Source organism: Tribolium castaneum, chromosome 7 (genome assembly GCF_031307605.1).
Source record: "Tribolium castaneum strain GA2 chromosome 7, icTriCast1.1, whole genome shotgun sequence".
Taxonomy (NCBI): Eukaryota; Metazoa; Arthropoda; class Insecta; order Coleoptera; family Tenebrionidae; genus Tribolium; species Tribolium castaneum.
This window is the reverse complement of record NC_087400.1, coordinates 2,868,805-2,881,868: the sequence shown is the minus strand read 5'-3', so window position 1 is coordinate 2,881,868 and position 13,064 is coordinate 2,868,805. Positions and strand designations below refer to the sequence as shown.

At 36.0% G+C, this 13,064-nt stretch overlaps 2 protein-coding genes across 2 annotated transcripts; both read right to left on the bottom strand.

Moving 5' to 3' along the window:
• Positions 1-67: 67 nt before the first annotated feature.
• IntS3 (Integrator 3) lies at positions 68-10,274 on the bottom strand. The gene is made up of 4 exons (XM_961941.4): positions 10,064-10,274; positions 9,166-9,966; positions 3,233-5,356; positions 68-666 (listed from the first exon to the last, which is right to left on the bottom strand). Exons 1-4 carry the CDS (start codon positions 10,136-10,138, stop codon positions 601-603), a joined length of 3,066 nt encoding a protein of 1,021 aa, XP_967034.3. The 5' UTR covers positions 10,139-10,274; the 3' UTR covers positions 68-600.
• A 1,691-nt stretch (positions 10,275-11,965) lies between these two features.
• LOC100142201 (hsp70-Hsp90 organising protein) lies at positions 11,966-13,051 on the bottom strand. Its single transcript, XM_001807789.4, has 5 exons — positions 12,922-13,051; positions 12,662-12,874; positions 12,362-12,610; positions 12,187-12,310; positions 11,966-12,137 (listed from the first exon to the last, which is right to left on the bottom strand). The coding sequence occupies exons 1-5, from the start codon at positions 12,928-12,930 to the stop codon at positions 12,034-12,036; spliced, it is 699 nt and encodes a 232-aa protein (XP_001807841.2). The 5' UTR covers positions 12,931-13,051; the 3' UTR covers positions 11,966-12,033.
• Between the last annotated feature and the right edge of the window lie 13 nt (positions 13,052-13,064).

Here is a 13,064-nt window from a genome sequence, read left to right as displayed (position 1 = left end):
CAACGTGACGCACAGCGCGACGAAATGTCACTAGAAATCGTAGGTTAGGGGGTTATTGATAGTAAAATTGTAATAAAACAAATTATATTGATCGTACGGGGACACTACTCCGTGTCAAAACATATCCTGCTCTTTATAAATATATTTACAAATTTATACATCCGCTTGTAATAAAACACTATCAATTTACAGTTCGCTTAAAAACTTGTTCTAATAATAGACCCTTGAATAGCAAAAATGACAACAGAGGATGGTACAACCTAACAGTAACAATTTACAGAAAATATAATACAGAATACACATGAGAGTTACTGATAAACATGTAAAATAATACAATAATTAACAACGTTTCTTAAGGTACTCAACAATTGTGTTTATTCAATCAAGACATCGATATTTGTCTTTGAATCTTGTCTACAGGCAGTGTATTCACTTCATTTAGTTATTCCTCCGCTCATTTTTTATTATTATTTCCTTTCCTCTTCACCACAGTACGTGTCTCTGAATAATGCTAATGATCACAAGCTTGCATCTGATATGACGTTCCTTAATTCCGATGTGCTTCACACACGACGAATCCACTGCTACGACTTGGTTCCGTCAATCACTGTCGGACATCACTTTTTTACGCTTCTTAGGCTGCTTTGGCTTCACGATCTCCTCCTCCTGGAAAACAAAACAATTTTCAAATTGGCTTGGACACGCCCACCAAACTAAACAACTTATTCAAATTTATGGCGGACTGGAAACTGCGAATTTCAAATTTCAAATTTCAAATTACAACAAATACGGAATTCGTTTGCACCAAAATCTGAACAAGGTCAGCTGGAAAAGACCATGACTATTGTTTGAGAATGTTTTCACAAGTTGGCTGCTTAAACCCCGCCCAAATTTTGTGTTTTTTGACGTAAATTGATATTTTATCAGTTTGATTTAGCGAATTTTTTCGCCAAATTTATGTAACTGTTGGTTGGTTTTTGAGAAACTTTAATAAAATAATTACGTTTCTATTAAAATAATAATAAAAAATACTAAACCCATAAAAAAACAAAAAAGTAAGTTGTTTTTGTTGACTTTGGTACGAGATTTAGTCCAAAAAGTGCCTAAAATTATCAGTTTTGACTATATTTTGTGATTTTGGCTTAAAACTTTTGCTCAAAAATGGACTAAATCAAATAAAACAGAGTTTGCTGAATTTTGGTAAAATTTTTGGAAAAAAAAAATTAAATTCATTTCAAAAGTGTGCCAAGATACTCGAAAAAGACAACAATAGGAACACTTTTGATGAAAAATAACACCATTTTTGACCAAATTTTGTGGTTTTTCGGCATCTTTTTGACGAAATTTTGCTCAAAAACGAAGTCTAATCAATTTGTAATCGACATATAAATAGTATTGATGCCATTTTACCAAAATTACGTGAAACACTATATATTTTTTTCCTTATACTGTTTTTTATTTTTTTTTGTATAAATTTCTTCCCTTTACCGACCAACTTCTCTTTGTTTTTTCGTATTTATTAGCAGGTGTTTTTAATTTTTTCCTTTTATTCTTTTTTTTTATTTTATTTGTTTAAACCCAATCAGAATTTCATTTTTACACTGAACTCTCTTCATTTTGTCGCAGTTTTTTAAAGATTACCAGGTAGTTAGGAAGCTCATGCCTTTTTTTTGATTAATTTTTTCATTATTTGAAACAAATCCCAACTAGAAATTAGACTTTGTTATTCACTTATCAAAAAGTAAAATCTTTATTTTTTATTTTTTTTATTAAAAATAAACAATAAATAAAATATATAAATATAATAAAGTAAAATGTTTTTCTCTCAAAAACTAATAAAAAAAAATATTCTTTTATCATTTATTTATTAAATCGAATAAAACAAAGTTTGCCGAATTTTAGTAAAACTTTTCGCAAAAAAAATTAAATTAATTTCAAAAGTGTGCCAAGATACTCGAAAAAGACAACAACAAGAATGCTTTTGATAAAAAATAACACCATTTTCAACTAAATTTTGTGTTTTTTCGGCATATTTTTGACGAAATTTTGCTCAAAAACAAAGTCATCAATTTATAATCGACATATAATGATAATGCAATTTAACCAAAATTACGTGCGACACTCTGTATGTAATTTTTTCCTTATACTGTTTTCTTTTCTTAATTTTTCCGTATAAATTTCTTCCCTTTACCGACCAACTTCTCTTTGTTTTTTCGTATTTATTAGCAGAGGTATTTTTATTTTTTTCCTTTTATTCTTTTTTTATTTTATTCGTTTAAACCCAATCAGAAATTCATTTTTACACTGAACTCTCTTCATTTTGTCGCAGTTTTTTAAAGATTTCCAGGTAGTTAAGAAGCTCATGTCTTTTTTTTCAATTATTTTTTCATTATTTGAAACACAACCCAACAAGAAATTAGACTCTGTTATTCACTTATTAAAAAGTAAAATCTGTATTTTTTTAATAAAAAATAAACAATAAATAAAATAAATACAATAAAGTAAAATGTTTTACTCTCAAAAAATAATAATAAAAAAATTGTTCTTTTATCATTTATTTATTAAAAAATTCTCGCTTCATTTTTCTGGAAAATAAAATATTTTTTCAACTCATTAAAAAACAAATCAAAGATACCTATTGTACATTTAGCAATTTTATTGTTTTTTTTTGTTGTCGTGTTATTTTTTCAATTTCCCTACGATATTATTACATACTTTTCTTTTCTTTTTGCATATTACTTAATTTTTTATTCTTACATTCATTAGTATTTTCTCTTTCCATGTATGCAATTTTTAGATAATCATGGATTCATATTCTAGTCTGTTTTTTTATTTAAATGAGAGAGAAAGATGTTCAGCATTAGTTATTAAACTGTCAAAACTTCCTCACATAGAAGAAAAACAATAAATTTTGACGATTTCGTTATTATTATTATTATTATTATTATTATTATTATTATTATTATTATTATTTCAGAGTTGTTTTTCGCTTATTTAAAGAGATACAAGTTAGTGACAATTTGAAAATACCTAAAAAAGTACTATACAGGGTGTATCAAGTTTCAGTGCCAGTCAAAAAATAAATACTTCTAGTAGTCCAAAAAAACAAAATTATATGGCAAACGATAGAGTTTCAAGCACGCTTCAATTTGATGCTTTAATGTTGTCCCAAATTTCCATAGTATGAGCGTGATATGCAAAAAACAATTTTAAAATCATACAATTTTCGTACCTCGCTACTCTCCTCCGACGAATCACAAATCTCCCTAACCGCCGTCCTCTTCGTCGCCACCGCACTCTTATTCACCGGCTTCCTCCCCCTCCCTTGCGAGCGACTCTTCGTCGCACTACTAACCTCCTCCTCCTCCTCCAACAATGCAAACAACTGTCCGTACTGCTTCTTTTGCCCATCACTACAATTATTCATCGCGATATTCAGCGCCCTCTGCATCGAATCCAGCGTATAGATCGCCATACAGTCATGCCGCTCACAAATCACCCTCAACTGTTCCAAATGCCCCAGGACCTGGTCGGCCGACGGCACCGTCGCACTCAGCGTCTTATTCCCGCTACGTTTCCGCTTATTCGGCGACGTTGACGGATACCGCGTACTCAACAACGACGAAATCAACTCAGCCACCTTATCAATATACTCATCACACCAGTACTTAACAATGGTAAAAATAAACAAATCGCCGGACGGCGACAAATCGCGCGAAAATAAATACTTGACATAGTCGGCGTTGGGCCGCTCCTGCTTCAGCATCAGCGTGATCGCAGTTAGCGCTTCCGAATGCTGCTCATAGTCCAGTTGTGTTACCAATGGTAGAACGGTATCAATGGAAATATCGTGGGCGTGTATCAGTTGCCAGAAAAAAAACTGCTCGATACTTTCCCACGTTAGCGTGATTTTAAGCAACGGCACCAGATTCTCACTTTTGAACATCACTAAATGACCTTGAAGCACTTTACCGACTAGCGTTTGTAATTGGCGAGAGTCAATCGCTGAGATTATCACACGTATTATTTGAGCGTTGTTAACAGTTTGTTGTTTAAAATCCCTAAATAAATCAGGCACTATCCACATCATTAGTTTGGTATCACTGATGTGGCATGCGATCAAGTCGTCGAGCAAACAAACGTCTATTTTTTTATCACACGATTGGCAATACTCCTTGTACACACTCACTTTCAGCGCACTTGCTTTGGTCTGGTCCTCGCGTTTGTTCTCTGTCCGTATTTGAACTTTGAGGAAGTAGAGGAGGAAGTAGCCGACGGTGGGGAAACAATTGCGCATCTCGGCCAATAAGCGATTGAGGATCTCTTTGCCGTCCTCGTCCTGTTTCGTGAAATTGTACAGCGTTTGGAAGAGGACAAACAGTGGCAACTTGATGCTTTCAAGCAGCTCATCGTCAGTCATTTGTTCCGGCTTGAGCTCACCGCACTTGTGATCGTCTTGGATTATGTTGGCCAAAGTCTTTGCGATCATTGGTAGATTATCCTCATCGTCACCCTCAAACCCCATCAAGGTTTGAAGAAACGTCTCCATGTGACCACAGCGACTCTCCCGATCCTTCTCCAGCTGCAACTTGGTCAAAATCTCCCCCAAAGGCCCATCTATACTCTCGTCCAACTTATCCTGGACCTTCCGCAACCGCACCTTCGACAACGGTATATCGTCATCATCCTCGTCGCTGTCGTCGTCAAGGGCACAAATCGTCAACGGCTGCTCCTCCTCATCGTCACTAAACGCCGGTTCGTTGTCCAAAACATGGTTATTCACGTGGTTGTTGACCCCGGAGCTTTCCGGGACCGTCGCAGCACAGAACTCCTTAAACGTCTCCCGTACCATGTTCCTCAGCTCCGGGTCAAGTTTCCCATTGTCGAACAGTGGCACCAACGACGGCACCACCCGTTTCTCTAGTATTTTACGCAGCGATGAGAAAATACCGTTTCGTACTTTTTCGGTTAACGGTTGGTGGAAGTTGGGGATAATTCGGCATAAAAAATCAAGCAGGGTTGCACTGACGGCAGGATGTGAACGCATCGAATGGTGCATTACTAAGATCGCCGGTTCAATGTTCATAATGTTGTCTTTTTCGCTGTCGAAGAACAGCCAATCGTAGAAGAGGGCCAGTTTGGCGTTCGAGACGGCTACGGATGAGGTGCATGTGGTTAACAGCCAACCGATGACCGCCCAACGAGGGATTATATCCGAGCAGAGAAGTTCGTTTGTTGGATGGATTACGCCAACGATGAAACGAATTATGTCGCAACGGAGGCTCTGCGATTCGGGGGTGGCGAGGTATTGGCGTTGGAACCAGTCCTGGTAACGTTTGTGGTTGCCGAAACGGACCTGGGGAGGGAAAAACGTCAACTATTAAAAAACTGGCATTAATAGGAATTTTTATTAGTTGGCTGTGAAATTAAAAAAAAAAAATAATTCGAATAGATAGCCATGACTTCGCAATAGTCGAATGTTCAAGAATATTTGGTAAAAAAAATCATTTCAACCACGCAGTTGGCTGTGGTCAGGTCAGGTCAAGTCAAATAATTGCAGATGGCTGTGAACAAATGACAAATATTTATATTCAAATGGGCTTAAACTTAAATAAAAAACAAAGAAATTGTTAAAAAAACAACTGTACCTTTAAGTTGACTGAAAACTTGTAAGAGAGTAGATAGCCGTGATTAAATGTCAACCAGAAAACCACTACACAATAGTAAATTTAATTATGAAAAAATTATGCTAACAGCGGTTAAAAAACACCAAAATTGCATTAGAATTTTCAAAAAACAATATTAAAATCGCGTAGTTGGCTGTGGTCAGGTCAGGTCAAGTCAAATAATCTATACTAGAATAATTACAGATGGCTGGGAACAAATGACAAATAATTATATTAAAAATTTACATAAATCATTAAAAAAACGGAACTTTCAATTGACTGGAAAACTATATCAGAATAGATGGCCGTGATTATATGTCAATCACAAAACTACTACACAATACAAGAATGTCTCAAGATTTTTAGGTATGAAAAAAATCAGTTAACGGCGGTTAAAAACAGAAAAATTGCATTAAAATTTTCAAAAAACATTATAATAACCACGCAGTTGGCTGTGGTCAGGGCAGGTCAAGTCAAATAATTACCGATGGCTGCAAACAAATAACAAAAAATTATATTCAAACAGAATCGAAAATTTACATAAAAATAAAAAAAATTCAAAAAAAAACAAACTGGTTACATTTACTTGTGAAAAAATTGCAAAAATATACATATGAACGGCCATCCTGGACGGTCATAGATGGCCGTGATGTAGTGTCAATTAAAAAAAAACTAAAAAGTAACACTGTTTTTGGAAAAAGTAAGAAATAAAAGCAACAAACTAACTAGAACAGCCGTTGTTGGAGTAAAAAATACTCAAAAAAACTTATACTGTAGTCGTTATCAGTTGGCTGTGGAAATATGTGGTCAAATTCGATTGAAAACGACAAAAAAACACATAAGAACAGGTGGCTGTGGGCCGTTGTCAAAAATTAGTACGAGAAAGTAGTTGGCTATGACCAAATGTCAAATGTTTTTGTGATCAAAAGTTAAACTAAACGTGTCAACAGCCAAATGTCAAAACTGTTAACTTGAAAACATCACAAAAATCTGCAAATTCTGACAAAAAATATGCAATAAATAGCTGAGATTAAAAAAAATCGATAAAAATAATAAAACAAGTAGCTAAAGAGTGTGCATAATAAACGTCAAAAAAATTTCTTGTAATAAAAAAACCAAAGTCATGCTCAAATGTCAAAAAAACAATTTTAAAAGTATCTGTGGTTTAGAGTAGTTGGCTAATAAATCTTATTGGAATAGTTGGCTGTGACCAAACGTCAAAAATAATAGTAAAAGTCGTTGATCAAGTTCACCTTATTTTTTTTTCAAAAAATATGGTAAAAGAATTTTATTTAGACAATTTGGTAAAAATGGATAACAAAACAAAAAGAAGTGGACTGATTTGAATGTCATAAAAATGTTTAGTTGGCCGTGATGTCGTGAAAGTTAGCCATGAAACGTCATTTGATTGTCATTTAGAATCACAGCCGCCCTTTTAAAATTTCATCCTCGGGTAATTTCTCTCTCATTTCGTTTTATTTTCTGTTTGTTCGATTAAAAGTTGATATACGACGTCTGAATTTCCTCCATTGTGAAAGTTTTAATAATACGAGCGATGGTCGGGTTTATTTGTATTTGCAGACTGTTTCGGTATATACCTACTCTATTATCTGTTTGGTAATGTAAATTAGCAAGGTTTTAGTAGTTCGGTTGTCTGTCAACAAAAATTCATTTAGAAATGTAAACCAGAAACGCATTCTCGTACTTTGATCACGTTTAATTAATTAATTCATTATTAATCTACAACGAAAAATACCACAAGTAGGTGAGTTTTTTAATAGAAAACAAAAGAACGCTTCCAATGCCCACTCTGATTCATCGAGGGTTATTTAAGTCTAGGTATTTTTTCTTGACCTATCCCGTACAAGAAATACAAAAAATCACAACATCAACAACCTTGATTCTAAATTTATCAGCAAAAGCAATAAATTCAATTAGTAATTTGTTTATTACGCACAACCGGTAAAAACCTATCTGGTTTTGCCTAAATTCATTAAACAATCAAGTCGGCTGTGTGTCACAAAAATACAACAATCAAGTAGTCACGTTCTTAAATAATACAAATGACGTGAAAGTGCTTTTAATTAATATTGCGAATTAAAATTTCAATATTTGCGTACACTTTACAAAATAATCCATAAGTTGTTGCATTCGCTTTATAGTATTGATTGGTAACCAACTTGTAAAAACATTGATTCCACGTCCCACTTCGAACATTTACCTATTTTTTCGAAATACCTCGTAATATATTTTTTTAACCATACCCCAAATCAAGTGTGCGATGATTAAATGCCAATGACGTCACGTAAACTAAACTCTTCGCTGCCACGATGTAAAATTACGTCATAAGCGAGAGAAAAACCTCACGACTTTTAGATAAGGATCAAAGCCCACTTTAATTAAATATTCACCAATTTTTTTAATTGCATCAAGCCAGCGATGACGCGACGACGTTTTTATTGTTACACACGGAAAAACACAACTTTTTTTGATAAATGTAGCGTTGATTAAAAATGTTGAAACACCCTCTACATTGAGAATTAATGTCAACAATAAAACGCAAGTGTTTGTAGAAAAAAAAAAGTTTTTTATTTCTTTATCAAAGTGGCGTTGTCTCACAAGTGGCAATAAAGCAAAAAATTAAATTAAATATCAATGTCAACCTTAAAAAACAGTATCTTTATACAGATTTTAATACAAAAAGGCAAGTTTTCGATAAATCTTGGCCAATTTTTGCATTTTTAATTAGGAATATCTGCCCCTAACAATAAAATACACGTTCTAATGTTGTTTTTGTAAAAGATTTCCTTGTTTTTTGAATTTTTGGGGTTAGATTACATGTCTCAGCACGCATTTTATTTCATCAAAGAGGCGTTGACTGATATATGTCAATGAGACCTCACAACAGAGCAGCGTCGGTATATTTGTGACACACCCTGTATAGAAAAGGAATTTGCGTATTTACTCTTTACATCGACTCTTCACCAATTTCTATGAATTTATAAAAAATGTGTTTTTCCTCTAACTTATCACGTATCAGCGTTGATTAAAAAATGGCCCTGTGGTGATAAAAAGCCTCCGATTTTTCTTTTCGTTGACACACCCTGTACAATATAGAGCGTATTCATTTTTGAAAAACCGACACTGAACATAAAATACAGGCTTAAATGTAGTTAAAACACCTTGTAGACTAAAAAATCACGAGTTTTTAGGTTAGATTAAATGGCTGATTCCATCAAAGTGGCGTTGACTAATAAGTGTCAATGACACTTTTTTTTCAATAGTTTTGTAAACTTGAATGGAAAAACGGCAAGTTATCTGAAATCTTGGCCAAATTCAAGAAATGTATTTTTTGCCCCAATCACGCTGGCGTTGATTGTAGACACACCCTGTATATTAGGGGCCCGACTTGGCCATATTGTAAACCAAAGGCGACTTTTCGAAATAAAAAATTGTCAAGGCCATGGATTTTTCGTCATTTTTGAGGTTATGTACCCACCTGGGACGTAAAAAAGACGAGTTTTCTCTCCATGTCCGGCGTGAGCCTCGACTGGAGGTACCTCCTGGACGTTCTCGCTTGCAGCAGTTGCAAAACCCCCGTAAACGTGGGACTGAGCGTCCTGGGGGCAGTGAGAATATCCTTCCAGAGTTGTTCAAATTCCGGGATTCTGGCAACGTTCTGCAAGAGTCTCACTAGGTCACGCCCGATCCCGATACAGTCATTGAACCGTTCCCTAATCAAACTAATTAAAAAATTAACTTCCTTCTGTCTTAAGTTGGCTAAATAAGGCGCATTGTGGTCCTCCACCAATCGCAAGTAGGTGTAAACAACCGAGGGTATGAGCAGCGGGAACTTGTCCAGCCAACTGCGATACTCCACCAGCACGTCGAGGAGGCTCTCGATGAGCGCGATGTTCTTGGCGGAGACGTCGCCGCCGGCCGCGTGCCGCATCAGGTTCCAGCAGAGGTTGTCGACGTTGTTGACCGCGTTCTTGATCATCTCCCGGAGCAGCCACACCACCTGGCCCTTGACCACGTCGGTGAAGCGCAGGTAGCGGTCGAGCACCAGCTGCGAGAGCGAGTTGAGCACCAGGCCGAAGCCGTCGTTGGAGATGAGGGTGAGGTCGCGGTAGCCGCGGGCGGCGTTGTGCGGCTCGGTGAGGATGGTGACCAGCAGGCCCAGCGACACCTCCTCGTAGCCCTTGTCCTTGAGCAGGGCCTTGGTGATGGCGTCGTAGGCGTCCTTGTCGCTGAGGCCCGCCGTCAGGGCGGTGACGGCCTGGTAGCTGCGTTCGAGTTTCTGCAATTTTGAATTTGGCGCCGGTGAGTTTGACAGGGCGAGGGGAAAATGGCGGACAAAGCACCATCGAACAATCGGCTAACTTTGGGGCATTTACCTCCTCGTATTCGTCTTTGGATTCGACGGACGACGTCTGGAACAGACGGGACATCTTCGAAGGCTTCGCTTCCATCGGCCCCGATACGCTTAACGGACACTAGAAGACGACAACGATTGACAAACACGGAAGGCAAGGCATCGTCCCATCCTCGGAAAATGTTTGTGGAAATCAAGCGCGCGGTGATATATACGTCGTGTTTCGACACGGAAACGCACGATCATAAACGACCGAAAACGACATTTTTTACACGATTTAAATTTTGATTTCGGGAGTGAAGTGGGTTTTATTGAGTGAAGTGACGGAAAAATGTGCAAATTCGCGGGTTATCACCGGAAACAGGGACGGACTTGTGATTTTTGGACCGCGGCCGGTGAAGAGACGTGACGGGTTCGTATGTGTCAATATTTGCCCAAATTTATCAGTTTGTTGTTGATTAAAAAACCCATCGTAAAGCCAGGTTCACCAACCTCTTGTTAGCATCTTTGTGGCGCCAAATTTCAAAATAACCCCAAAAATCGGCAATGACTTAACCAGCTCTCCCCTCCATTTGCCGCAAGGATTGTGTGACGTCATGGCGCGAAATTTGAAAATTTGGTACAAATGACTACATACATCTTTTTATTTTTATACTTGTTCGTTATTTTTTTTATTATTTTTTTATCCGCGTGCGTATCGCAACAATTTATAAAAAGTGAAAGGAAATATAATAGAAAAATACAAAAAACTGAGGTTTTTTGTAGATAAAATTAATAAAAAGAAACAAAAAGGAACAAAAATATTGTAATGATAAAGATAAAACGTAAACCAAAATAATCAGGAACAAGATCGTAAGGAAATAAAATATAAATTAGAAAGGAATAGGGTTGTGATATAAATAAGGAACGAAAAAAGCGGAAAATTAATTCAAAAAATAAAAAAGAAAGACTAAAACGAAAAATATACAGGGTGTGCAAAAGTTGGTGCACCAAATAATCTAGTAGAGAAATCCTTAGATATAAAGGTAAAATTACAAAATCGACAAATAAGTATCGCGTGATCACGATATAATTTAATCAGCAATAAATATTAATTGTTGGCACATGAATGAATTAATTTTTTTAATTCAAAAAACTGCCAAAGACTGAAAGTAAATTCAAAAATAATAATTTTTCATTGTGTTAGGAAACAATTATTTATGAAACATAAAAACAATAAAAAATAGTGAAAACTGAACAAAAAAATTAACTTCTAGATTTTTTAAATATGGTTTTTGGAGTTTTTTCAAGATTTTTCCCGTAATTAATTTACACTTTTTTTCAACATTTTTGGTGTTAGCAACAATTTTATTAAAGTTTTTTGCCCGAAAACATCGTTGTTTTAGAGTAACACTAGAAATCATAGAATTTTGATAAATATTTTCACATTTATTATTTTATTGATATTAGTAATTTTAATTGAAAGGATGGAAAAATTCACATGGAGAAAAAAGTCAACGCTGATTTTTAATTTTTGAGGTAGTGTAGCAAAAAATACTTTTTACTAACCCTGTATAACTAATAGATCAAAGATCAATTTGCAAATTCACTTTTTTCACACGACAAATCATTTGAACTGTTGTTTGTGTTACCAAAAAAATTGTATCCTTTGTTGGTGATAAAAAACGGTTTCAATTGAGCCCAACTTTACGTTTTCCATTACTCTAATTACAATCGTTCCTCCGGGAACCGGAAAACATCGCAACGCATTATTACATTCCAATTTAATTAAATCGTGCTTGCAATTTTCGTACGTCTTAAAATAGCATTGCTCGAAAATGTGGACAACTCTGAGTTCTATTTTTAGGCGATTTGATGTTCATGGCCAAAGGGATAATAAAAAAAAAACACTTTTTTTTTAAATAATTTTATTCAACAACATCAAACACATTATGTACCATCTTACATAAGCAACAACCATAAATGGGGTTAACGGAATGTGAGGCCGATTTTTCACAACTTTCCCTTCTTGTATCTCTGTCTCGCTTGCGATTTGGTGTATCTGGGGGTATGTTTCGTCTCTTTCTCGCACGTTTCGTCCCTATCATCTTCACTCACTTCAATAAAAAAAATTAAAAAAAAAAATTATTAAAAATTAGTGCGTACTTAGGTCAGGTGGGGGCTCTAGTAGCCCGTCCCTTTGACACCTCACGTAATATCTGTAGGTTTTGGCGATTCCGTACCCCACCATGGCTATAATTATGGTGACGAAAGCCATCAAAAGAGGGTGCTGAAATTTTTTTGGTTTTTTTTTTTCAAAATTTTTCAAATTTTGACTCACTGTCGGTTTGTGGGTGAAAATACAGTCAGCTATGACGATTATCACCCCTATGACGATGCCAATGCCGGCCCCCAGCCATGGTATGACCTCGTCCGCTTTTCTCTCCTTGGCAATCTGTCTTTTGGCCCTACTAAGGGCCTCAATAATATTGATATCGTCGGGTTTTAAACTTAAGGCTTTTTGGTACGACTCACAGGCTTCCACAAAGTGTTTGGCCGAATATTCGACCTCAGCCCTGCGGAAATAACCCTAAAAAATCGTTTCAAACCTGGTTAAAAATAAGCCAGAAAAATTCGTCACTTTGGGCCAGTTTGGGTTCAGTCTGATCGTTTCGTTTGCATCTTGCATTGCAAAATAGTATTGTTGGACCTTGAGGAATGCAAAAGATCGATTACTATACAGGGTGTAGTTGTTAGAATCGCTCTTAAGGGCTTGAGTGTAGTATAAAATCGCTTCTTCATATTTTTGATTTTTGACAGCGCTGTTTCCCAGTTCTTTTAACGCTTCCGGTGACTGGAATTGGCAAATTTTATGTGTTTTTTTGGATAAAATGCACAAACCTCGTCCATTATTTATTAAAGTGCTCGGTTTTGATTGCTCATGAACATAACCTCGCCACTGTCATTGTGACAAGTGACGGTAATTCCAGTGGCGGCTCGTTATGATGTAAATCCAGTGGCGGGGTGCGAAATAATAGTCAAAA

Coding starts and splice junctions, on each gene's coding strand:
- LOC100142201 (XM_001807789.4), bottom strand. Junction 12,611..12,661: donor TGAACCCAAACTGGCCCAAA/GTGACGAATTTT, acceptor ACGATTTTTTAG/GGTTATTTCCGCAGGGCTGA. Junction 12,311..12,361: donor TTTTCACCCACAAACCGACA/GTGAGTCAAAAT, acceptor AAAAAATTTCAG/CACCCTCTTTTGATGGCTTT.
- IntS3 (XM_961941.4), bottom strand. CDS start 10,138: ATGGAAGCGAAGCCTTCGAAGATGTCCCGTCTGTTCCAGACGTCGTCC. Junction 9,967..10,063: donor CCAAAGACGAATACGAGGAG/GTAAATGCCCCA, acceptor TCAAAATTGCAG/AAACTCGAACGCAGCTACCA. Junction 5,357..9,165: donor TCGTCTTTTTTACGTCCCAG/GTGGGTACATAA, acceptor TTCCCTCCCCAG/GTCCGTTTCGGCAACCACAA.